General features: G+C 42.2%; 1 protein-coding gene across 1 annotated transcript in view; it reads left to right on the forward strand.

Moving 5' to 3' along the window:
* Positions 1-24,787, forward strand: part of LOC124146738 — a 67,822-nt gene extending 43,035 nt beyond the window's left edge. Inside the window, exons 6-12 of the mRNA XM_048390751.1 lie at positions 4,198-4,409; positions 7,855-7,935; positions 17,066-17,195; positions 19,333-19,407; positions 20,005-20,130; positions 21,918-21,989; positions 23,403-24,787. Coding sequence (XP_048246708.1) covers positions 4,198-4,409; positions 7,855-7,935; positions 17,066-17,195; positions 19,333-19,407; positions 20,005-20,130; positions 21,918-21,989; positions 23,403-24,349 — 1,643 coding nt within the window. The 3' untranslated portion in view covers positions 24,350-24,787. The remainder of the gene's footprint in view (positions 1-4,197; positions 4,410-7,854; positions 7,936-17,065; positions 17,196-19,332; positions 19,408-20,004; positions 20,131-21,917; positions 21,990-23,402) is intronic.
* Positions 24,788-27,481: the final 2,694 nt, after the last annotated feature.

Below are 27,481 nucleotides of genomic sequence, written 5' to 3' on the forward strand. Positions count from 1 at the left end.
ATGCATGTATGTTGTAGATGATATGCATGTATGTTGTAGGTGATATGTATGTATGTTGTAGATGATATGCATGTATGCTGTAGATGATATGCATGTATGTTGTAGATGATATGCATGTATCTTGTAGATGATATGTATGTATCTTGTAGATGATATGCATGTATGTTGTAGATGATATGCATGTATGTTGTAGATGATATGTATGTATGTTGTAGATGATATGCATGTATGCTGTAGATGATATGCATGTATGTTGTAGATGATATGCATGTATGCTGTAGATGATATGCATGTATGTTGTAGATGATATGCATGTATCTTGTAGATGATATGTATGTATGTTGTAGATGATATGTATGTATCTTGTAGATGATATGCATGTATGTTGTAGATGATATGCATGTATGTTGTAGATGATATGCATGTATGCTGTAGATGATATGCATGTATGCTGTAGATGATATGTATGTATGTTGTAGATGATATGCATGTATGTTGTAGATGATATGCATGTATGTTGTAGATGATATGCATGTATGCTGTAGATGATATTCATGTATCTTGTAGATGATATGCATGTATCTTGTAGATGATATGCATGTATGCTGTAGATGATATGTATGTATGTTGTAGATGATATGCATGTATGTTGTAGATGATATGCATGTATGCTGTAGATGATATGCATGTATGCTGTAGATGATATTCATGTATCTTGTAGATGATATGCATGTATGTTGTAGATGATATGCATGTATGCTGTAGATGATATGCATGTATGCTGTAGATGATATTCATGTATCTTGTAGATGATATGCATGTATGTTGTAGATGATATGCATGTATGTTGTAGATGATATGTATGTATCTTGTAGATGATATGTATGTATGTTGTAGATGATATGCATGTATGTTGTAGATGATATGCATGTATGCTGTAGATGATATGCATGTATGTTGTAGATGGTATGTATGTATGTTGTAGATGATATGCATGTATGTTGTGGATGATATTCATGTATCTTGTAGATGATATGTATGTATGTTGTAGATGATATGCATGTATGTTGTGGATGATATTCATGTATCTTGTAGATGATATGTATGTATGCTGTAGATGATATGCATGTATCTTGTAGATGATATGCATGTATGTTGTAGATGATATGCATGTATCTTGTAGATGATATGCATGTATGCTGTAGATGATATGTATGTATGTTGTAGATGATATGTATGTATGCTGTAGATGATATGCATGTATGTTGTAGATGATATGCATGTATGTTGTAGATGATATGCATGTATCTTGTAGATGATATGTATGTATGTTGTAGATGATATGTATGTATGTTGTAGATGATATGTATGTATGTTGTAGATGATATGCATGTATGTTGTAGATGATATGCATGTATGTTGTAGATGATATGCATGTATATTGTAGATGATATGCATGTATGTTGTAGATGATATGCATGTATGTTGTAGATGATATGCATGTATGTTGTAGATGATATGTATGTATCTTGTAGATGATATGTATGTATGTTGTGGATGATATGCATGTATCTTGTAGATGATATGCATGTATGTTGTAGATGATATGCATGTATCTTGTAGATGATATGCATGTATGTTGTAGATGATATGTATGTATCTTGTAGATGATATGCATGTATGTTGTAGATGATATGCATGTATGTTGTAGATGATATGCATGTATGCTGTAGATGATATGCATGTATGCTGTAGATGATATTCATGTATCTTGTAGATGATATGCATGTATGTTGTAGATGATATGCATGTATGTTGTAGATGATATGTATGTATGTTGTAGATGATATGCATGTATCTTGTAGATGATATGCATGTATGCTGTAGATGATATGCATGTATGCTGTAGATGATATTCATGTATCTTGTAGATGATATGCATGTATGTTGTAGATGATATGTATGTATGTTGTAGATGATATGCATGTATCTTGTAGATGATATGTATGTATGTTGAAGATGATATGCATGTATCTTGTAGATGATATGTATGTATGTTGTAGATGATATGCATGTATGTTGTAGATGATATGTATGTATGTTGTAGATGATATGCATGTATGTTGTAGATGATATGCATGTATCTTGTAGATGATATGTATGTATGTTGTAGATGATATGCATGTATGTTGTAGATGATATGCATGTATCTTGTAGATGATATGCATGTATGTTGTAGATGATATGCATGTATGCTGTAGATGATATGCATGTATGTTGTAGATGATATTCATGTATGCTGTAGATGATATGTATGTATGTTGTAGATGATATGCATGTATGTTGTAGATGATATGCATGTATGCTGTAGATGATATGCATGTATGCTGTAGATGATATTCATGTATCTTGTAGATGATATGCATGTATCTTGTAGATGATATGCATGTATGCTGTAGATGATATGTATGTATGTTGTAGATGATATGCATGTATGTTGTAGATGATATGCATGTATGCTGTAGATGATATGCATGTATGCTGTAGATGATATTCATGTATCTTGTAGATGATATGCATGTATGTTGTAGATGATATGCATGTATGCTGTAGATGATATGGATGTATGCTGTAGATGATATTCATGTATCTTGTAGATGATATGCATGTATGTTGTAGATGATATGCATGTATGTTGTAGATGATATGTATGTATCTTGTAGATGATATGTATGTATGTTGTAGATTATATGCATGTATGTTGTAGATGATATGCATGTATGCTGTAGATGATATGCATGTATGTTGTAGATGGTATGTATGTATGCTGTAGATGATATGCATGTATGTTGTAGATGATATGTATGTATGTTGTAGATGGTATGTATGTATGTTGTAGATGATATGTATGTATGTTGTAGATGATATGCATGTATGCTGTAGATGATATGCATGTATGTTGTGGATGATATTCATGTATCTTGTAGATGATATGTATGTATGTTGTAGATGATATGCATGTATGTTGTGGATGATATTCATGTATCTTGTAGATGATATGTATGTATGTTGTAGATGATATGCATGTATGTTGTGGATGATATTCATGTATCTTGTAGATGATATGTATGTATGTTGTAGATGATATGCATGTATGTTGTAGATGATATGCATGTATGTTGTAGATGATATGCATGTATCTTGTAGATGATATGCATGTATGCTGTAGATGATATGTATGTATGTTGTAGATGATATGTATTTATGCTGTAGATGATATGCATGTATGTTGGAGTTGATATGCATGTATGTTGTAGATGATATGTATGTATGTTGTAGATGATATGCATGTATGTTGTAGATGATATGCATGTATGCTGTAGATGATATGTATGTATGTTGTAGATGATATTCATGTATCTTGTAGATGATATGCATGTATCTTGTAAATGATATGCATGTATGTTGTAGATGATATGCATGTATGTTGTAGATGATATGTATGTATGTTGTAGATGATATGCATGTTTGTTGTGGATGATATGCATGTATGTTGTAGATGATATGTATGTATGTTGTAGATGATATGCATGTATGTTGTGGATGATATGCATGTATGTTGTAGATGATATGTATGTATGTTGTAGATGATATGTATGTATGTTGTAGATGATATGCATGTATGTTGTGGATGATATGCATGTATGTTGTAGTTGATATGTATGTATGTTGTAGATGATATGTATGTATGTTGTAGATGGTATGTATGTATGTTGTAGATGATATGCATGTATGTTGTAGATGATATGCATGTATGTTGTAGATGATATGCATGTATGTTGTAGATGATATGCATGTATGTTGTGGATGATATGCATGCATGTTGTAGATGATATGCATGTAAGTTGTGGAGGATATGCATGTATCTTGTAGATGATATGCATGTATGTTGTAGATGGTATGCATGTATGTTGTAGATGATATGCATGTATGTTGTAGATGATATGCATGTATCTTGTAGATGTTATGTATGTATGTTGTTGTCACACATCTTGGGAAAAAACCAATAGAGTGATGAATTGAAGAGTGAAAAAATATTGGTCACCCAATGAAAAATGTAATAACCCAATTAAAATAGAAACTTTCGAGTAAAAACTGGATTGCTCAAAATGTTATCTGGACCTCTGAATGTTGTAGATGGCACGTCTCCTGCACACTGGTCCGCTGCTGTGTCCTATACGAAGAGCTACCCATCAGTCCCAGCAGGTATCACAGCTCGCTTCAGCCTCGCCCCAAAGGACTTCGGTTTCACCAATTACATCTTTACCCTTGTGGGAGAAAGAAATATGCAGAATTACCTAGAAAGATGCGAGATATCTACCGTCCAGGCGTCTACTTGTCAGGGAAAAGTAAGTCTGGGACCATGCACTTTGATCACCTTAATTACATATCTTGGGACTCGTTAAGATTCCGGGGTAGAATAGGTCTTCAGCAACCCATGCTTACCGTAAAAGGTGACTATGCTTGTCGTAAAAGGCGACTAACGGGATCGGGTGGTCAGGCTCACTGACTTGGTTAATGCATGTCATCGATCCCAATTGCGTGGATCGATGCTCATGATATTAATCACTGGATTGTCTGGTTCAGACTCGATTATTTACAGACCGCCGTCATATAGCTGGAATATTGCTGAGTGCGGCGTTAAACATCAAACCAACCAACCAACCAACTTATCTTGGAGCTAATAGTTCCAGCAGAGCTAGTTTCACTCGTTGAATAATCCTTCGAGATGAAAGCAAGAAACAGGCTACTTAGGTCTGCAGCCATGGTTCGGACTGCTATGTTGATACAGTAAACTACGGTTATAACGAACACGCTTATAGCGAACTGACGGATATAACGAACTTACTTTTTTGGTCCCGACTATTTGCTGTTGTTATACTGTATATATGCTTATAACGAACTACGGTTATAACGAACTAAATTTAGCAGTCCCTTTGAGTTCGTTATAACCGTACTTTACTGTATAATCGAATTTTTGTTTTGTTTATTATATACGTGTTTGGGTCGTTTACAACTAAGGGATGAAAATCGAAAGATGGATGAAAGAGGCCGGTCTTTTATGACATTGCTCTAATCTACTGAAAATAAAAGACAAAATGCAAAAACACTTTATAATATTTTCCCACTTTAACATAACCCTCCCCAAATCATGTGTATTATGTAACCGCCAAACATTTTGTTGATCTTCCCCTGAGTCTCTCTGAATCACAACCATCGCACCCCTCCCCCATTGCATCACAGTGCTTTGCAGACCATTGTGACGTCATTGGTTACCGTGCCATCACAATCTAATGGCTCTGCTCCTCTCCTGAAGCTGTTAGTACTTTTCAGCTGTTAAGCCCCCGTTACACCATCCAATACAATACAATACAGTCCTATCCCCATGCTGTCCCACTCTATCCCCTTCCAATCCCATTCCAAATCCCATTACCATCCAACCACATCCCATGACAACCCATCCCCTCCCACTTCACCCCACCCCTTCCCATCCCATCCCATCCCATCCCATCCCATCCAATCCAATCCCGTCCCATCCCATCCCAACCCATCCCATCCCATCCCATCCCATCCGATCCCATCCCATCTCATCCCATCCCACTCCAACCCATCCCATCTAATCCCATCCCATCCTATCTCATCCCAACCCCATCGCATCCCAACCCATCCCTTCCCATCCCATCCCATTCCATTCCATCCCATCCCATCCCATCCCATCCCATCCCATCCCATCCTATCCCATCCCACCCAATTCCATCCCATCCCATCCCATCCTATCCCATTCCACCCAATTCCATCCCATCCCATCCCACTCCATCCCATCACATCCTACTCCTCTCCACTCCACTCCACTCCACTCCACTCCACTCCACTCCACTCCACTCCACTCCTGTCCTGTCCTGTCCACCCCTGTCCACTCCACTCCACTCCACTCCACTCCACCCCACCCAACCCCACCCCACCCCACTCCACTCCACTCCTCTCCACTCCACTCCACTCCACTCCACTCACATCACATTCTACTCCTCTCCACTCCACTCCACTCCACCCCACCCCACCCCACCTCACCCCGCTCCACTCCACTCCTCTCCACTCCACCCCACCCCACCCGACTCCTCTCCACTCCACTCCACTCCACCCCACCCCACTCCACTCCACTCCACTCCACCCCACCCCACCCGACTCCTCTCCACTCCACTCCACCCCACCCCACTCCACTCCACTCCACTCCACTCCACCCCACCCGACTCCTCTCCACTCCACCTCACCCCACTCCACTCCACTCCACTCCACTCCACCCCACCCCACTCCACTCCTCTCCACTCCACCCCACCTCACCCCACTCCACTCCACTCCACTCCACTCCACTCCACTCCACCCCACCCCACTCCGCTCCACTCCACTCCGGCCCATCCCATCCCATCCAATCCCATACCATCCCATCCCATCACATCCTACTCCTCTCCACTCCACTCCACCCCACTCCGCTCCGCTCCACTCCACTCCACTCCACTCCACTCCACTCCACTCCACTCCACTCCACTCCACTCACATCACATTCTACTCCTCTCCGCTCCACTCCACTCCACCCCACCCCACCCAACCCCACCCGAACCCCACCTCACCCCACTCCACTCCACTCCACTCCTGTCCACTCCAACCCACCCCACCCGACTCCTCTCCACTCCACTCCACTCCACCCCACCCCACCCCACCCCGCTCCACTCCACTCCGGCCCATCCCATCCCATCCCATCCCATCCCATCCCATCACATCCTACTCCTCTCCACTCCGCTCCACCCCACTCCTCTCCACTCCGCTCCGCTCCACTCCACTCCACTCCACTCCACTCACATCACATTCTACTCCTCTCCACTCAACTCCACTCCACCCCACCCCATCCAACCTCGCCCCGCTCCACTCCACTCCACTCCGGCCCATCCCAACCCACCCCACCCCACTCCACTCCACTCCGGCCCATCCCATCCCATCCCATACCATCACATCCTACTCCTCTCCACTCCACTCCACCCCACTCCGCTCCGCTCCACTCCACCCCACCCCACCCCACTCCACTCCACTCAACACCACTCCACTCCACTCCGCTCCACTCCACTCCACTCCACTCCACTCCACTCCACTCCACTCCACTCCACTCCACTCACATCACATCACATCCTACTCCTCTCCACTCCACTCCACTCCACCCCACCCCACCCCACCCCACCCCACCCCACCCCACCCCACCCAACCCTACCCCACCCCACCCCACCCCACTCCACTCCACTCCACTCCACTCCACTCAACTCAACTCCACACCACTCCACTCCACTCCGGCCCATCCCATCCCATTCCATACCATCACATCCTACTCCTCTCCACTCCACTCCACTCCACTCCGCTCCACCCTCTCCGCTCCACTCCGCTCCACTCCACTCCACTCCACTCCACTCCACTCACATCACATCCTACTCCTCTCCACTCCACACCACCCCACCCCACCTGCTGTTTTGTCAGCAGTGGCGGATCAAATATCGGGTCCATAAACAAAAATTGGTTTCAGAGTGAATTGTTGTATTGATTCATTTATGTCGTAGTTTTAAGTAAACAGAATGTCGACACCAGATGTTTTTTCATCAATATTTAATACTCAGGTGTTCGCCTCTCCGCTTCCTGAATTACTTGTTCGCTGGGGAACCGAACAGATAATAGAGGTCGCCCCGCTTTCATACCTGAAGATTAACATTCTAAAATTCAAATAAAAAAATAACACTTAAATTCTCTCGTTTTCAGACGTACGACAAACCTGCAGAAAATGCCACTTCAATCACCATTACGTTTACTGTTGATGTGGCGGATACATACAAGATTAGGGTAAGTTTCAGTTCGCCAATAGTGCCAGATGAAATCTGGAGTTTAGGGTCAGTCTACAATGTGACGGTGTGACAGTACAAAGACGTAAATGTGTGACGGTTTTACAGAACTAGCGTAGATGTTTGACGGTATTACGGTGTGTGCGTGTGACGGTGTTACAGTGCACGTTGGATGAGTGTGGATGTGTGACGGTTTTACAGAACTAGCGTAGATGTTTGACGGTATTACGGAGTGTGCGTGTGACGGTGTTACAGTGCACGTTGGATGGGTGTGGATGTGTGACGGTTTTACAGAACTAGCGTAGATGTTTGACGGTATTACGGTGTGTGCGTGTGACGGTGTTACAGTGCACGTTGGATGGGTGTGGATGTGTGACGGTTTTACAGAACTAGCGTAGATGTTTGACGGTATTACGGTGTGTGCGTGTGACGGTGTTACAGTGCACGTTGGATGGGTGTGGATGTGTGACGGTTTTACAGAACTAGCGTAGATGTTTGACGGTATTACGGCGTGTGCATGTGGCGGTGTTACAGTGCACGTTGGATGGGCGTGGATGTGTGATGGTTTTACAGTACTAGTGTAGATGTTTGACGGTATTACGGTGTGTGCGTGTGACGGTGTTACAGTGCACGTTGGATGGGTGTGGATGTGTGACGGTTTTACAGAACTAGTGTAGATGTTTGACGGTGTTACGGCGATGAGAGTTTGACGGCGTAACAGTGCACGTTGGATGGGCGTGGATGTGTGATGGTTTTACAGAACTAGTGTAGATGTTTGACGGTATTACGGCGTGTGCATGTGGCGGTGTTACAGTGCACGTTGGATGGGCGTGGATGTGTGATGGTTTTACAGAACTAGCGTAGATGTTTGACGGTATTACGGTGTGTGCGTGTGACGGTGTTACAGTGCACGTTGGATGAGTGTCGATGTGTGACGGTTTTACAGAACTAGCGTAGATGTTAGACGGTATTACGGTGTGTGCGTGTGACGGTGTTACAGTGCACGTTGGATGAGTGTGGATGTGTGACGGTTTTACAGAACTAGCGTAGATGTTTGACGGTATTACGGTTTGTGCGTGTGACGGTGTTACAGTGCACGTTGGATGAGTGTGGATGTGTGACGGTTTTACAGAACTAGCGTAGATGTTTGACGGTATTACGGTGTGTGCGTGTGACGGTGTTACAGTGCACGTTGGATGGGCGTGGATGTGTGATGGTTTTACAGTACTAGTGTAGATGTTTGACGGTATTACGGTGTGTGCGTGTGACGGTGTTACAGTGCACGTTGGATGGGTGTGGATGTGTGACGGTTTTACAGAACTAGTGTAGATGTTTGACGGTGTTACGGCGATGAGAGTTTGACGGCGTAACAGTGCACGTTGGATGGGCGTGGATGTGTGATGGTTTTACAGTACTAGTGAAGATGTTTGACGGTGTTACGGCGTGTATGTGTGACGGGTTGACAGCGTACATGTTTGATGGTGTGTATTGTGACGGTTTTACGGCGAACATGTTTGATGGTGTGTATTGTGATGGTTTTACATCGTACATGTTTGATGGTGTGTAATGTGACGGGTTTACATCGTACATGTTTGATGGTGTGTATTGTGACGGTTTTACAGCGTACATGTTTAATGGCATGTATCAGTGATGGCTTCAAAATGTGCATGTTTAACGATGTTTCGGCATTACCATGTAGATGTTTGATGGCATGCATGTGACCCTGTGACAGTCATGAAGCACCACGGACAGCACGTGCAAGGGTGTCTGGGTGTGTGTGTGTTGGGGGGGGGGGGGGATGGGGGGGGGGGGGGGGGACATGCTAGATTTACCGTTGTCACTCAGACTCGGTTGTGAGCAGACGCATATTGATTTCTTGGAAACAAACGCTCAAAGACACTTTATTAAACACATTTAATAAATGGAGCAACAGCATTGGTCATGCGACGTTACATGACATAGAGATGTTGCAGGGGGCCCACTCTGTCATTGTGGGCACGATACCTACAAAGACATGACGTCGATGATCGACGCCAATCTGGACGCCCGAGGGCAACAACTCCAGCCCAGGACAGATTAGTCGAAACGATGGCATTAAGAATCGGTTGCAAACTGCCACTCAGATAAAGGACCGATTGCAACAGGCAACTCGTGTAAGAGTACATGCCCAGGCGGCGCAAAATCGTCTGCACAGATGGCATTTGCGTGCAAGACGTCCACGTGTCATCACATTACTTACTGCACGGCATTTGAGTCAGAGGCGTCAGTGGCATCATCACTGGGACAACATGTACAAACATTAAACTTTAAATTCTTAAAAGAGGAATGTCCTTATAAATAAAAGCGACAAAACCGTTTTCATATTCATAAGAAATCTTTCCAAATTCAGACAATATCATGAGCATGCGCCTATGAACCACTATTAATTAGTGCACACGGTGACACCCGTCACAAACACGTGCCAAGGCAAGTCAATTGCTCCCTGAAAAAAGCACGGGAATATGTTACAAGTCAAAATAGGGCTTTACATTGGACATATTTTTGTCACTGATGCGTCAAATTTGGAAATGTCCTCCACATGTACTTTAAACAACTTTTGAGCAAGAGTCGTATGACGCCCTTTGTAATCTTCTCAGAAAGACGTTAATTCGTTTGATGTTGTTACGTACGTTTTAATACTCTACCGCCGAGTCATACCGAAATGTACGTGTTTTGTGATTTGAGATAGGAACGTCAATGTTGTAAATGAAGACATCTTCTCGTGGCAAGGGAGTTAAGTGACTGTTAAAGTCCAGTTTCCAACCTTGCCGAACTAGGCTGCAATAATAAACTTATAGTTCGGCTGGACTAACGAGTCTTTGCATAGTCCAATCAAAATCGCGTAACGAAATCGACATCCGGTCGGTAAACAACGTCGAGCAGGATTTGCAAAGGATGTGTACTGTCAACTGGGCGTCGAAAGATAATGTCCAGTTGTTTTCATGTTTTTAATCAAGATGCTCTCATGTTTTGATGCACTTCGTGAAGTAAGACCCGTTTTATTACAATATACAACTGAACCGCAAAAGAAACGTCACCCCAAGTAACATTTCATGAAAAGTTGTCATTTAATTATCTTGGTTATGTTTGTCAAAGTTTCTAAAAGTTAACATTACCTTGTCCGGAAAAATGAAATTTGATGATAAAAAAAAGCAGATGACAATAAAACCGATCGACCAAACGCATCATGGCAACGGCCATGGTAACCCGATGCACGTGAGTTCCGTGCAAATTGAAATGTACATGCGTTTCCCCATTTTTTGCCCTATAAAAATCCACCCAGATCGGATAACATTCATTCGTTATTGGATTGCTACCACATGCCAAGATTGACAAGAAATCAGCGACACCAAGCCCTTGGACGATTGCAAGGTGGAAAAACCACCCGGCAAGTAGCCAATGCATTTCAAGTCCACGTAAGGACCATATATAGGCTCCAGCAACGGTACCAGACCACCAACACTACAGATGACCGACCACGTAGTGGAAGACCAAGGGTCACCACCCGACGTCAGGATCGTCAGATTGTGCGACAGCATCTTCAAGGTCGCTTTGTTACTGCTGCGGAAACTGCTCGACAGACCATGGGGACACACCAGCGACTCATTAGTGCGGACACCGTGCGTCGACGATTGACGAGCAGACACCTCCACTCTCACAGGCCTAACCGAGGACCCATTCTGACAACACGTCATCCCCGGGGCCATCTTCAGTGTGCAACACAGCACCAGCATCGGTGCCACCAGCAGTGGAGAAGAGTCCTGTTCTCAGACGAGAGCCGTTACTGTATCTAAACAGCAGATGACAGAGAGAGAGAGAGAGTCTGGCGACGCCGTGGGGAACGTTATTCGGATGCTTGTTTTGTTGAGAGAGGGGTGGTTCGAGCATCATGGTGTGGGTTGGAATTGGTCTTGCACAGAGGGTCGGCCCTGTGGTCTTCCAGAACATCGGTCCTGGGAGAGGCATTGGTGTCACAGCAGCTCGGTACATTGATCAAGTCTTGAGACCACACGCCACACCTCATTTGGCACGTCACCGCAACCACGAGTTTCAGCATGATAACGTCCGTGCCCACACTGCGAGAAGAGACTTCCTCCAACAGAATGGCATCAGAACCAAGCAGTGGCCTACCCTCAGTCCCGATTTAAATCCCATTGAGCACCTATGGGACGAGATTAAAAAAACGGCTGATCCTCAGAGTGTGGGCTCAAGTGCCTGTGGCCTTCATCAACCGCCTCATCCATTCCATGTATCGACGTTGCACGGCCGTCATCAATGCACATGACGGACACACGAGATACTGACTTGTGATGCCATTTTCTCAGAAACTAGTGTTGTGTTTCACTTTAAGAATATTTGACACTTTAAATTCAACATTAATGATCAGTTTTGCCAAGATTCATCTTTTTAATATGTCTCAAAGTATGTTTGGACGAATAAGGTTTCTCATATATCTATCCATAGTAACGTTTCTTTTGCGGTTGAGTATATTTTGATCATCGATCAGATCGTCCTCACTGAGCGCCACCATTTTGTTTGAAGCAAATGCAAGTGATCTGAGAGGTGGAATCTGATTGGTCAATAGAAGAGGCCTAGAAGGGACATAACTCGTAATAGCCACTGGTGGCGCTACGATCGAGCCCAGAAATTCTAGACTAAAGTACTCATGGAAATGAAAAAAACACCTGTTTTGCTGGATTTAATAATCGACACAAAGCATTACGTAAATGTAAATACGAAATAAGAAAACAACTGGAAAAGTACTAGTCTGGATTTGCTAGTTTTATCTCAGTGCTCAATACAAAATGTACTTTACAGGAGGTAATTTGTAGGCACTTTCAACATTCAAAAATAAAACTAAGTCCAAATTGACATGGCAGAAACAGGCTATAGGCATTATGCAAATTAGCCTGGAAAAAAGTTATCAAAACAACAATAAAAATAACAGCTATGTTTATGTACATAATAATAATGACATGTAAGTTGTTGTTTGAGAAGGGAATATGTTACTTTTACGTTCTGATATTTTGAGGATGATTCACTATCCCACAATGCCACTCACAAATCACTAACCACTGACAAATCACATGCACGTGGATTTCAAGCACCTGTTTTCACCTGTCGTCAAGGTGCCATAGGTCATGGACATTAACCTTGATCTACTAACACCTGGTTATGCACAGTTTCACAATAGTCTGTTTTGTTAATATTTTTACACACTTTTACGTGTAAAAAGACATAAAACCCTTTGATACGCTGTATTTGTGCCAAGGCCCAATTAGTACTAATTGAGTTGTTTGAATATTGATATAATTTGTATATTTACTGCATTTATTTAAAATCTGAGTTCGAAAAAACAGTTGTTTTTTTCATTTCCGTGAGTACTTTAGTTCGGCAATGGTGGAAACTGGACTTTTAGAGTCAGTTAACTCCTTTGCCTCGGAAAAATGGAATGAAGAGTGTACAATAGTCTAATACAGTATGAACATTGTGCATACAAATTATGCATCCACGAGTGAGATCTGCATATTGAACGGAACTCGAGTCTGTTTACTGCAAGGCCACTCGGCACCTGATTACGCCTCTGAAAAACACTACCACTGATTCCAAACGTTTGTTGTTTGAGACAACTAAAACGGAGATCACAACTTCACAGCAGAGAGCACACCAACAATGGCCATTTATGGGTGTAGATTTCACATGATTTATTTGGTAAATTGTTTCCGCTAAAAGGCACTGAAGTGTAGATTTATTCATATAACATTTCTCGTTGACAATGCAAATTATTTTTGTTGTGGCAACGGTAGTCTCCAGGTTCTTTGGTGCCTGTTACAGCGTTTCAACCGTACGCAAAGGGCCTAATTGTAACTCTGAAAGCGCATGAACACAATACCGGAAAACATCATCAAAGAATAATTGCACATTATTCTACTGTTTTACTGTCCAGATCATATTACACTGCAGCATTATTAATCTCCTCCAGTCAAATGAATAATTGACATAAATGACACGATCGTTACGTTTTGCCCTACTTTTACCCTGAATAGTATAGTCGACAGATGATATGCCGTTCGATTCCACCAACTTCAACACACCGTCGCTATGCTACGTTGGTGTAGGCATACAATGTGGGAAAAATGGAACAGAGCAAGTCAAGATGATATGCCCATGTACCAGTGTGAGTGAGTGAGTATGATGTTACGCCGCTTTTAGCAATATTCCAGCAAAATCACGGCGGGGGACACAATATATGGGCTTCACACATTGTACCCATGTCGGGAATCGAACCAGGGTCTTCGGCGTTACAAGCGAACGCTTTAACCACTAGCCGTTCCCGACTGTAATCTGCCTTGTCAGCCTGGAAATGTTGACTCATACAGGGACCAGATGAGTAAAAGCCTTTTACTTGAAAGATCTGAATGTGAAATGTTACTTAATGATACACATTACCGTATGATGGTTGCTTGACGTGCATGGCTAAAACACTTTAAACCCGGAGACAAAACTCAGATATGCTCATCTCTTATAAACCTAAAAGGAGACACTTAAGGCGTCTAACAAAACAATTACCTTAAGGAAATTGAGCGATCAGCTTCACTTGATATTAATGCTTTTTATAAAACTGTTAGAAAATAACGAGTGCGGGTGGCCGATATACATATACTTAACCATAAGCATGAATGTGGTTCTACACCCTCAGACATTTGCAATTTATGTGGTAAATATGTTTCAGATTTAGCCAAACCCTACAATAATGAAAGATTTGATGAGGTTTGTGAGAAGACAAAACTCGTAAGGTACAGATATTTAAACAGATACGAGAGAGGCATGACGAGGAAGTGGGAAAATAATTTACATCCAGATCAGAGAGGCCATCAGATCAATCAGCAGGAATATATCTCCAGGACCGGATCAAATTACAAATAAACATATCATTTGTGCAGGAGAACATCCTATTTATTCCTTATATATACTTTGTAATTACATATTATAAAACTGCAATACGTACCTTATGACTATAGACTTGGCAGGGTCATACCAATATAAGAGGGAAGAATGAGAGATCTTAAAAAGGTATTATTCTAACAACATGTCTCTGTGAGCTCTTTGAAAAATTACTGCTCAAACGTATAGAAACGGTGTAGGTTCAACCCAGATTTCCCTGATATTTCAGAATAAGATCACTGAGCTATTACATTACGTCAGTATTTACTTTCATCGAAGGTATTCAATTTTACATACAAAGTGACTCTGCAGTCAGTGGCCCTTTCTTAGATAATGAAAAAAACATTCAATAGAATATGGCACAACGGAGTATTTTACAAATTACATGAATAGAGGAAATACGTGGAAATTACTACATCATTGTTTTATATTCTCTAGGTGAAATCTCAAGACAGATATATTGTTCAACAAGGTGTTGGCCAAGGCTGAGTAATCCCTGCTTGGTGTTTTCTTGGGTTTTTTCAAATGATCTCATTACAGGCCTTAGACAAGCGCGATGTGGCATTCGTCCCTTGATATCAAGGTGGCGCCTAACATATAATCCATCAAAAAACGCAATAGTTGTGTTCACTCAAGCAAAACGCAAGGGTCATACGTTTCATTGTAAACTTGGTGATACACACAATACTATCACTGATTCTACAGTATTTGGTGGCATACCCTTAGCGTATAACCTGTCTTGTAAAACAAGAATTGAAAGGGACTGTCACAAAGCAAGGCAAAATATTAACTCCTTAAGATCTTTAGGAGTAAATACTTATGATCTTCATCAATGTCAAGCGTGAAATTATGGCTTAGAATGATACTCAAACCAGTCTTTATTAATGTGAATTTCTCTTTGACATCAAGGGTCAACAAGCCGATCTGTTCGAAAGCACATCTATGCATATGAATTTGAATTTGTGTGGAAATGTATATATGCACCAAGCAAATGATAGAACAATGAACTCATGTTTGTGTCGTGATGAGAAAATACGTATACCGTGAACTGTTGACCGATTACTCATCCCTTTACAGATTCTCTGAAATCACTGTGTTTTGTTTCTGCTGATTAAATGAATGACAATGGCAGCATCGAAATAATCATGATGGTCAGTAGGAAATGTAATTTCAATATCGATTCCTTTTTATGTTTGGTAAACTCGAGCCTTCTGTCGTCTTTGCTTTAATATAACATCTGCAACATGAAAACTGTCTTGACGAAATCCATCATTTCAAAGGTTGGATTTGTAACAATTTCCAAATGTTTTTTGGATGCATATTTACACTATAACAGTATTCAATACCTAACTAATTATAGGGCCTTTACACAGGATGGCGACCTTTGTGCCTCCCGTGTGCGACCATAAAATGTGCCAGGTTGTCGTTGGAGGCTCAAAGGAGGCAGAATGGTTGCCTAGGTCGTTCCAAGGTGGTACACAGGAGGTTCAGACATCGCCATCGACACCATGGTCGTCGTAAAATGTTGAACATGTTCAAAACAGTCGCACAAAGGTCGCCGAGGAGGTTGGTTGCTCAAAGGTGGTTCAAAGGAGGCAGAAGGGAGGCACAAGCATTGCTGTTGTTGCAGAATGAAGGCCCAGTAGACGCCCAATGGTCAGCAGGTAATAGATGCGTTCTGCTGCAAATATATTCTGTCAATCTGGGCGATGCTTCTACCTCCCTTGTGCCTCCTTTGGGCGACCAACAGCGTGCATTGAGCGATGACTGTGGCGACCGCCGTGCCTCCATTCGTCGACAACCACAACCCTTGAGACACCATGGCAATGCTTATGCCTCTTTTCTCCCTCCTTTGAGCTACCTGTAGTGCCTTCTCCGCCTGCCTATAAATAGAGGGTTGTACCTGCAGTGTTTCATTGTGGTTGCAAACGCTGAACAACTCGAACAGTTACTGCTGAACAACTGCTGGAGCAATTACATAGAAAGATGATTTTCTGGGTTTAGGCGACCATTGAGCGTCCTGGCCAGTTTTTGATTGCTCAAAGGTGGCACAAAGGTCGCAGCCCTGTGTAAAGGGGCTTAAGCCAAACATGATATGGTGGGAATATTGCTTAAAGTGACGTAAAACCATCCTCACTTACTTTCAGCTCGAGCCCAAAGATCCCTATTGGAACGATCCCAACCGCTGTCTGTGTTACGAGAAGAACTCTGACACTACCCGCTCGTGTATAAGATGCATCATTACCATAACTGGAGACATTTCCGTCGCTCAAGATGGTAGGTGATGACCTACAATGTCAGCTTTATCTGATGTACAACACGTGCGTGATCAGTGTTGCCTGTTGTGCCAGCGTAGAATAATTTGGAATAATCGTTGTTTCAGCGTTAGTGGATATACATGTAGAAGCGTGACCAGTATTAAGTCAATGTAGAATATTGATTTGAGGTCTTCGAACAATCTCATTAAAATCAGTTCTCGTTTTTGCCAAAAAACTGTCGACATCACATTACAGCTTACGTCAGAACGATCTTCATCCTATCAATCAGAGCGTCACTTACCAGATCGGGAAAGTGACAGTGAGAATGTGTTTTCTTATCATGCAACCTAGAAAATGTTAACACCAGGTATTCGAACGACACTTAATAGCTCTATGGTTACTCCCACCTCGTCGTCTATGTATCGCTTCAATGGGATAAACATTTGAAACGAGACTTTTCACGGCTTTCACAGCTATTCGACATTCCAGGATTTTCTTCTGTTCAGCTTTACAATGTTGAATCGATAGAATGGAAGTCACCTGTTTAAAACTGGTGCCATAAAATTCTGATTGGCTTTTGTCTACTTCATGTTTGCCATTTCATAGGTTGATCATAGTTTGTGAAAGGTCGTTCTCACATGACTTGTAATGGGTTGTCCTCAGATCTTTGGGTAAAGATGTTTATGAGATTTTTCTGTCGATGTTCGTTTTGGGAGGTGTAGAATATTGTTATGGGATCTGTTTTGATAGTTTCAGCCAACGAGAATAGTTATTTTGTGTCATCGATGTTACTTTAAGGCAGAATACATCTTTTGGGTCGTCGAAGTTAGCCTTAGGTAATACAGCATATTGTTGTGGAATCATTGTTATTAGATTTATCTTATTTAGATCAAAGTCTTCGGGTATTCGTTTTATTGATTTTCGTTGTGAGAGGGCGACGTTTGTTTGTATGTTGTTTAACGCCACTATATGTGCTCCAGGATGCCCACTGGTAAACAAGCTCAGTGACATTTGGGTAATCCTGCAATTATCACGGATAGGATTTCATAGATATATTTTTTGTGCATGTCCTTGTTTTCATTTTAAGTGTTTATTTCTTTCAGTGTCGTTTTTTTCCTCTGGTTATATTCCAGCCATCGTCAACAGTTTCATTCAGTATAGCACCTACCCAAAGCAAGACGGTACACAGTCAAACCTCGTTACTTTGGACCCCGTTAATCTGGACACCCCATATTCAGAACAATAACTGTTTTGGCTGCCGGTTTATCATTAACAGGACTATGGTGATTCGCTAATTCAGAAATGTGTTCATCTGGTGATTTCAATGGGAACTGCCCGGGATTTGAATGTGTATGGTATTTGTATCCACAAGTCATTGTTCTATATATAAACTGAGGAAAAGGGAGAGTATACCGAGTTTGTTTTTTATTTAATTAATATATTGAAAGAACCGTTGTTAAATGTATATTTACCCATCACTCACTCCTTCACATGTAATCTGTGGCTGCGTAAGTTTGTGTAAAAATAGTTTTTTTCTTTATTTTTATATGTTATAAAATCAAATTATATTTTAGAAAATAAAACCATGTTGAAGTATTATTTCAGTGCTGAATAAGCGTAGGAAGGGTTTATATTTGGAGTATGATGTCACTAATTTAAGATATTTTCAATTGAAAATCAAACATATGATTAAATGAACCTCGGGGTGTAGTTTCTTTTGCTCTCTAGTTTACTCCCGGTCCGGGGATCAAGCACTTGTTTCAGCAGCCATTGTATTCTCCAATCTTAAACGATTCGGTTTAATTCCTTCTACCACCTCATTTCGTAAGTTCGATTTGTACAAAAGAAAAGCCACAACACAAATATGCAGTCGATAATGGCCCCTTTTAGATGTAGAAAACACTGCATTCGTCGTGTAATATCCACAACAATATAACCGCATGTTCATCTTCATTCGGAAATAGTCGTTTTAGTTCGTTTTCGAGATACACACATTAACACGCTTCGCAGATATGTAAATTCTCCAGACACGTCCTCCTATGGAGGTGTCAGATCCTCACACCGAGGGAAAAGGACCAAAGGAAAAGATATGATTTAAATTGCATTGTAAATTTGATCAACTTTTCTGAAGAACCGCATCCTTTACCATCCTACAGGAGGAACATCCCCGACAGCGCACACGAGAACAACAGGCACCACAAGGACCACAGACCCTATTGTGACTTCACCAGGTAAGGTCTAGATCGGATCTGAAAATGCATTTGGGTGGTATGTGAAAGAAAAACCGAAAACATACATGTTATATAATAGTTTCGAGCGGGGAATGGAAAGTGGGGTGACACGGGTGGCCCAATCTCCTCGGCACCGCAATTCGCTGTGCTATGTTCCCTTAGTCGTGCCAGGAACCGACGAATTATGATCATCACAGAGTTGCCCTGAAAATGATCCTAGATTTGTCAGCACCATACCCGCGATCGTGGGTTTTACACAAGAGGAGAACGTGGGAGACCTGCAACACATCAGCTGACACTGCGTGACATAACTGAAATACTGTTCAAAGTGGCGCAAAACAACTCACTCAATCACTCCGGAATAAAGGTAGATCAGGATAAATCCCTTCGTTGGCTGGTCACGCCGAAAGCAGGTGTAATTCCCAATGTGGAGCTTTTGTTTCCTTTACAACGCCGCGATATGTTACTTTAATAATACTTAAATCGGTTACATTTTACTGAAACCGTTTTATCTTATCTCACATCTTTCGTGTGTCTCATTATCTGTCAATCAAGAATTGTGACATGTTTCATCTTGTATTTTTAATATTATTACAGTTCCAGCTGCAGTTGGTGTGACGTCGGAGAATGTGACCACGTTAGTTGCGTCTCTTGTCGGCGGCCTGGTCGGCCTTGTCTTTGTATCTATGGTCGTTGCCCTCCTGTGGAGAAAACAACGTGCTGGTAAGTAGAGGCACTGCAGATTGCGCGCAAGTTTGGCACCGACCATTTAATATTCCTATTGATAGTTTTTCAGCTATGCGTTATGGAACTGCTTTATTAAGTCAAAAAAGTGCATCATTGAACAGGAATGTTCAGAGTCTGGGTACAATATAAGTCAAGGTACATTATGGAACAGTAGGTTACAATAGTAGTAAGATACATCATGGAACAGTAGGGTACAGAATTGGTCAGTAAGGTACATTATGGAACAGTAGGGTACAATATTAGTAAGATACATCGTGCAACAGTAGGGTACAGTAGTAGTCAGTAAGGTACGTTATGGAACAGTAGGGTACAGTATTGGTCAGTAACGTGCATTATGGAACAGTAGGGTACAGTATTGGTCAGTAAGGTACATTATGGAACAGTAGGGTACAGTATTGGTCAGTAACGTGCATTATGGAACAGTAGGGTACAATAGTAGTCAGTAAGGTACATCATGGAACAGTAGGGTACAGCATTAGTCAGTGAGGTACATTTTGGAACAGTAGGGTACAGTATTAGTCAGTAAGGTACATCATGGAACAGTAGGGTACAGTATTAGTCAGTAAGGTACATCATGGAACAGTAGGGTACAATATTAGTGAGATACATCATGGAACAGTAGGGTACAGTATTGGTCTGTAATGTACATTATGGAACAGTAGGGGACAATATTAGTCAGTAAGTTACATTATGGAACAGTAGGTTACAATAGTAGTAAGATACATCATGGAACAGAAGGGTACAGTATTAGTCAGTAAGGTACATCATGGAACAGTAGGGTACAGTATTAGTCAGTAAGATACATCATGGAACAGTAGGGTACAGTATTAGTCAGTAAGGTACATCATGGAACAGTAGGGTACGGTTTTAGTCAGTAAGGTACATTATGGAACAGTAGGGTACAGTATTAGTCAGTAAGGTACATTATGGAACAGTAGGGTACAATATTAGTTAGTAAGGTACATCATGGAACAGTAGGGTACAGTATTAGTCAGTAAGTTACATTATGGAACAGTAGGGTACAGTATTAGTCAGTAAGGTACATCATGGAACAGTAGGGTACAGTATTAGTCAGTAAGGTACATCATGGAACAGTAGGGTACAGTATTAGTCAGTAAGGTACATTATGGAACAGTAGGGTACAGTTTTAGTCAGTAAGATACATTATGGAACAGTAGGGTACAATAGTAGTCAGTAAGGTACATCATGGAACAGTAGGGTACGGTTTTAGTCAGTAAGGTACATTATGGATCAGTAGGGTACAATATTAGTCAGTAAGATACATCATGGAACAGTAGGGTACGGTTTTAGTCAGTAAGGTACATTTTGGAACAGTAGGGTTCAGTATTAGTCAGTAAGGTACATTGTGGAACAGTAGGGTACAGTATTAGTCAGTAAGGTACATCATGGAACAGTAGGGTACAGTATTAGTCAGTAAGGTACATCATGGAACAGTAGGGTACAGTATTAGTCAGTAAGGTACATTGTGGAACAGTAGGGTACAATATTACTCAGTAACGTGCAGTATAGAACAATATAAGTCAGTAACGTGCATTGTGGAACAGAAGGTTGTAAGGTGTAGCATCCTACCTGACTGCTTTTTATTTCGTGAACACATGGTGGCATCACTGATTTTCAGTGGCCCATTCATATATATAATTTTCACAGCTATTTTGACCTTTACGTCATATGGAATCTGGTTGGGCGGATAATCAAGAGTGGTGATTCTCCTGCATTGACTTTTTATATTTATATATTTTCAGCCAGAAACGATTCCACTTTTAACCTGAGGTCTGGTCAGAACGATCTCCGGCACGAAAAGTACACACATCATGGTATGCTGGAAACCTTACTGAATAACACTGAAAGATAGAGTGAGTGGATGAGTGGACATCTTTTTTTCCTCTTCCATCTTTAGCACGAATGGGCGTGTAAGTATTGTGTCGAAGACGGTAGCCGGACACATGTGTCATACGTGACGAGCTCAATATGCAGTGAATCCCCAACACTGCCCGGACCGCCTCAGTGGTCCAGCGGTAGAGTGTCCCCCCGGAGAGCGGAGGTCTTGGGTTCGATCCCCGGCCGCGGCATACCAAAAGAAGTTAAAAGATGGTACTTGTTGTTACCCTGTCCGGCGTTCGGCATTAAGGCTAAAGCAAGGACTGTTTGGCTCGGAGTATACTGTGTCTTAGTAGGGTATTCATGTTAAACTGCGGCATGGTATCTCAGTGTGCTAGCACTATAAATCAGCATCAGTCCGGACAAGTACAAGCAGCCTCACACACGCACGCACGCACGCACGCACGCACGCACGCACGCACGCACGCACCATATATATATATATGCATGCGATATAGGAATACAAACTATATTATACCAGCCTATACTACATATTTTGTATTCCATCTCAATGTTTTCACTGACCAGATCAAGACATTGTATTTCGCCGATGTTGACGGGTTAAGGCCATTACGGTAGGGTCTGTAGGTCCGAATCCCCGCAGCATGTGATCGTCTTGTGTCTGCTGAGACTACGAACTAGTCTCGTCAACGCCGATGACGTAACCGTCAGAAAACTGTCGCGCAGATGATACCAGCGCAGAAGGCGGTCCTCCTATGGGATGGTGACACGTGATCTACCGCTTCGTGGCCTGTCCCTTGTGTGCCCAGTCTGGTGGCATTGCTGATGTTGTCAGTCGGCTGCACCTAAGCGTTCTTGCAAGACTCCACCCACCCCTCCACCCCCACCCCTACACCATTCTCTGTTCTGCCGATAGCCTTGGCATGTTTCTCGCGCCTGCTGTTATCAGCTGTGATGTTTTGAGATCCAATCCCTTGCTTTTTATACCATCTGTGCAGTTACATCTCGTGCTGTCATTAACAACGCCTGTTTTTTACAACACCCAAGAAGAATCTTTTTCTCAAAATGTACGAACTTCTAACCGTCAGATGATGCTGAGTGTGTTTTGTCAATCGCTTTTAACCTGAATTCCTGTTCACAATCTAACCATGTATTTTGTTTAGGGAAAAGATCAAGCTATCAGTAAACGTGACTAAATTGAAGTAAACGTGGCTGAATACACGTACCTTGAATTATTTCGACACACAGTCATCTGCAATATACATTCGACAAGCGAAGTCGGTTCCAAAGTCAATATATCGTGGTCAAATCTACACACAACCTAGCTCTAAATTGAAAACAGAGAACATTTATCTCCTTTCTAAATCGCCCATGCCTGTATGTTCCAGAGCATCTTGTGAAGAAGGTTTATTTGCTGTATGCTGAAGACCACAAAGATCACATCAATGTCATCACCAATCTGGCCATCTACCTGAAGGACCGCTGCAACTGCAAGGTGTTCTTCTTGCCTTGGTACCGTGGCACCGTCCAGTCAACAGGCGTCTATCAGTGGATCATAACACACATCGACCAGGCAGACTATGTCATCGTCATCAGCTCGGAGGCTGCGTTCAACCTGTTTGATTCTCGGAGCACCAACATCTCCTACCGAGCCGAGGACGAAGGGCCGGAGGGGGACAGCTTCTCCCCAGCCATGACGCATGTGATGGCCAAATCCTCGGAACCCGGTTTCTTCAAGAAGACCATATTAGTATACTTTGAGTACACGAAGGAGGATTTCGTCCTGAAGGAGATCAGCCCGGGGGTTCAGTATAAGTTGCCTAAACATTTCAGGGAGATGCTATGCCACATCCATGAGATTAATGCTGAGAACAGGAAACAGATTGATGGTATGGACAACCTACAAGCCACTACGGGAGGCCGTAACTTCTTAGAAGCTGTAACCAAAGCCAAACACTTCGAGAAGTCGGATCCTGGATGGTTTGGGAAAAGGTTCAAGCGACATGATTCGGCTTACGGCTCCGTGCAAGATGAAGCGGAAGTGGAGGATTCGGTCTCAATGAAAGCAAGGCCTGATTACGTCAACGAAGCTTATGATTATGATGATGAGTTTAAGAGTGCTGTAACATATAACACTGCATATGATTTAGCTCACCCGGAAGACATTGCACCCCCCAGCGAGGTTGCAACTGACACGTCAACAAACTACATCAACATGCAGTTTCAGCGCATCAACATGGCCAACGGCGGCCCACAACGTGAGAGTCTTGACTTCCTCCCACCCAGTGAGACATACACACATACCGACACTACCGTCAACATGGAGAGCATCTAGGATAAACAGGGGGGGGCAAATAAAACCTACCGGCCAGTCCACGTGATGATTGTTTGTTTGTTTGCTGTTTAACGCAGCACTCAGCAATATTCAAGCTGTATGACGTCGGTCTGTAATTAATCGAGTCTGGACAAGACAATCCAGTGATTGACATCATGAGCATCGATCCACGCAATTGGGATCAGGTCAGCGAGCGATGAAATATGATAAGTCCAAATATTAATCTCCATGACATGACGCAATGTTCAACACTCCCGACACATTGTATATAACTATACTTCTTATGTATATTTTGATGTTGTACATACTAAGTCTGGTGAAAAAAACAAATACCGTATTCGACGTAATAAGCGCCCCGCTCTAATAAGCACCCACGGCGATATTTGCTAATATATGGCAAGTAAACAATCCCAATTAGCATCCCCTCCGATTGATCAATGTATACAAGACTTATTTATTCGTGTATAATACGCACTCGTGTGTTATATGCACCCTTAACTATGGGCAATTAAATTCTCGAAAAATATATCTGTCGTATATAAACAGTTCAGACTGTCAGCATAAACCACGAAATTTATCTTTTAACTCTGTTTTTTCCACCAAAATAATATTCTAATAAGAGCCCCCTATTTCTAATTTTGAGAGCGCCCTGGGCGCTTATTACGTCGAATACCGTACATGTCACATGAGGCCTTTAATTAATGACTGACGTGATGCGATACAATATACTCCCACTGTTGCCTTCAAATCGTCCATTATTCACCCAGCACCTCGGGTTTAGTTTGTGAATGCGTTGTCCTAATATAAATATTTGTCATTTCGAAATAGGTGAGTGATTTAGGCAACTTTTAACCTCAGTGCAGCCATTCCGGGGCATGTCGGCGAGAGGCCCCACAGGGGTCATATCTCAGACCAAGGATCATTATCGGATATATGAGGAGGACGGAGTCCTCTAATGCTGTTTTATTGTGTTATTGTTTTCGAAAGAAGTCTTAGTGAAATGGGGCAAATCATCTTCTCGGGGCACTGATGATAAAGAAGATGGAGAAGATGGGGTGGGGCGGAGGGACAAAGTATCTTGACTTGTACCATATGTTCCCGTGTTTTTTCAGGTGAACAGTTGACTTGCCTTTGCATGTGTTTGTGACGGGTCCCACCAGTGGGGCAGGATACGCTCACCTTTTTGCGAACACCTGGTATCATTAATATTTGATAGTGATTCATAAACACGTGCTCATGATATAGTCGGAATCGTACAATCGACTCGGCTTTATGCAGAGATTTTTTTTGAATATGGAAAAGGTTTTCTCGCTGTATTTACATAGGTAAAATATGTGAAGCTCTATATCTGGTCTCCTCCGCTGAAATATTGATGTCATGTTGTTAAAAGTGGTAAAATCACTCACTCACTTTGTTAAACAAATGTTAAGCCTCGCTTTTACACTTTCCCAGGTGTCCGTACTACGGTGGCGTATATACGACAACCACAGTTTATGTGTTATAGCTGTATTCTGGACAGCCAATAAACTTTACTAAAATAAAAATATACTGTTGTCCATTTTTTACAATGAACTAGGGGGCACAGGTGGCCCAGTCGTCTAAGGCGCCGCGATTCGCTGTGCAGAGTCGCGTCCCTTGGGCAAGCCAGAACCTATGATTATGGGTTCGAATCCCGGTTCGCCCCGATTATGTTTCTAGGTTTGTCAGCACCATACCCGTGATCGTGGGTTTCACCGAAGTGGTAAACGTCTGAGACCTGCATCACTTCGGGCTCTCCTCCCACATTAAGCTGACACGCCGCGATATAACTGGAATACTGTTAAAAGCGGCGTTAAACCCAACTCACTCACTCACTCACTTACAATGATTTACGTGTTTCAAGGAAGGGAGGTACCATCTGTAGCCGCTCGGTCTTATTCCGTTACCTATATGATTCCTCGGACAGCGCTGGAGTTCCGAACATTTTCTTGTCCTGCTTTGGTTAATTTTGACACTTTTTGCCTATTTTTGTATCACTTATAAAATCTATCAATTACCGCTAAAACAGTATAAGTCCGGACTAGAACAAGCAACCATACACACAGGTACACGTGGCTATATATGTGCAATGACTTAAAACGTACCGTTAAAACTCATTTCACTCCACCTAATCCATTCTCATTGTGGCATTGTCCTTGTACGAGGGTTGAATGTCAATTGACGTGATACAAGCGGAGGAGTGACATTTGTGTATCTCGATATGGAGTGAGTGAGTATGGTTTTACGCCGCTTTTAGCAATATTCCAGCAATATCACGGCGGGGGACACCAGAAATGGGCTTCACACATTGTACCCATGTCGGGAATCGAACCCGGGTCTTCGGCGGGTCTTCGGCTTTAACCACTAGGCTACCCGACCGCCCCTTCTCGATATGGAAGTCCAGAGTCCAACAATACATCAAATCAAAATATACCTGACCTTACAGCCTTGAAAGATAAAATGTACTTCCTCGACGGTGATTTTAAAGGGCGACTATGTATGCTTGGTCACTTTGGCAGATTAAGCAAATAAGTTTGATTGAAATCGTTTAAACACTCTGTTTGGTAACTCAAACTGTTTGATGCTGTAAATGAATACCCCGATTACAAGGAAACTGTGATCTAGTTTCACACATGGCTCTGATAACATCGATCTCAACGTTAACGGAAAATTACCGACGACGCAAGAGCGTAGTCCGTCTATAAATACACAGCATTCACGAAGTTCAATCATTGTCATATAAACACACCTTCACGGATTTGGTTGCAAGTGTAAACAAAGAAACATACATATTGGCTGAGTGGGATAGATCTCTGACTTTGTGTTCTGATGATTAAGTGCTTCACTCTTGCAGGGTGGGTTCGAATCCCGGACGGGACTCAACCCGAAAAAGTAGACTCTGTACTTTACTGAGAAAGTCTTATCCCAAATATAACTTTTGTTACATATGACCTCTTTCTAAATGGAATTATGTCCTTATTCTACGGAATTTTCAAAAAAGTTAACGTTCATTGTCATTGATAGTAGTAAGACATCTGATATGTCATGTTGGCACGTACTAAGGCTTATCTAGCTCTTTGTATAGATCTCCCTCTTTGACGAGTACGGCTTGGG

The sequence above is a fragment of the Haliotis rufescens genome, unplaced genomic scaffold, assembly GCF_023055435.1.
Source record: "Haliotis rufescens isolate VD_foot unplaced genomic scaffold, xgHalRufe1.0.p SCAF_10, whole genome shotgun sequence".
Classification (NCBI taxonomy): domain Eukaryota; kingdom Metazoa; phylum Mollusca; class Gastropoda; order Lepetellida; family Haliotidae; genus Haliotis; species Haliotis rufescens.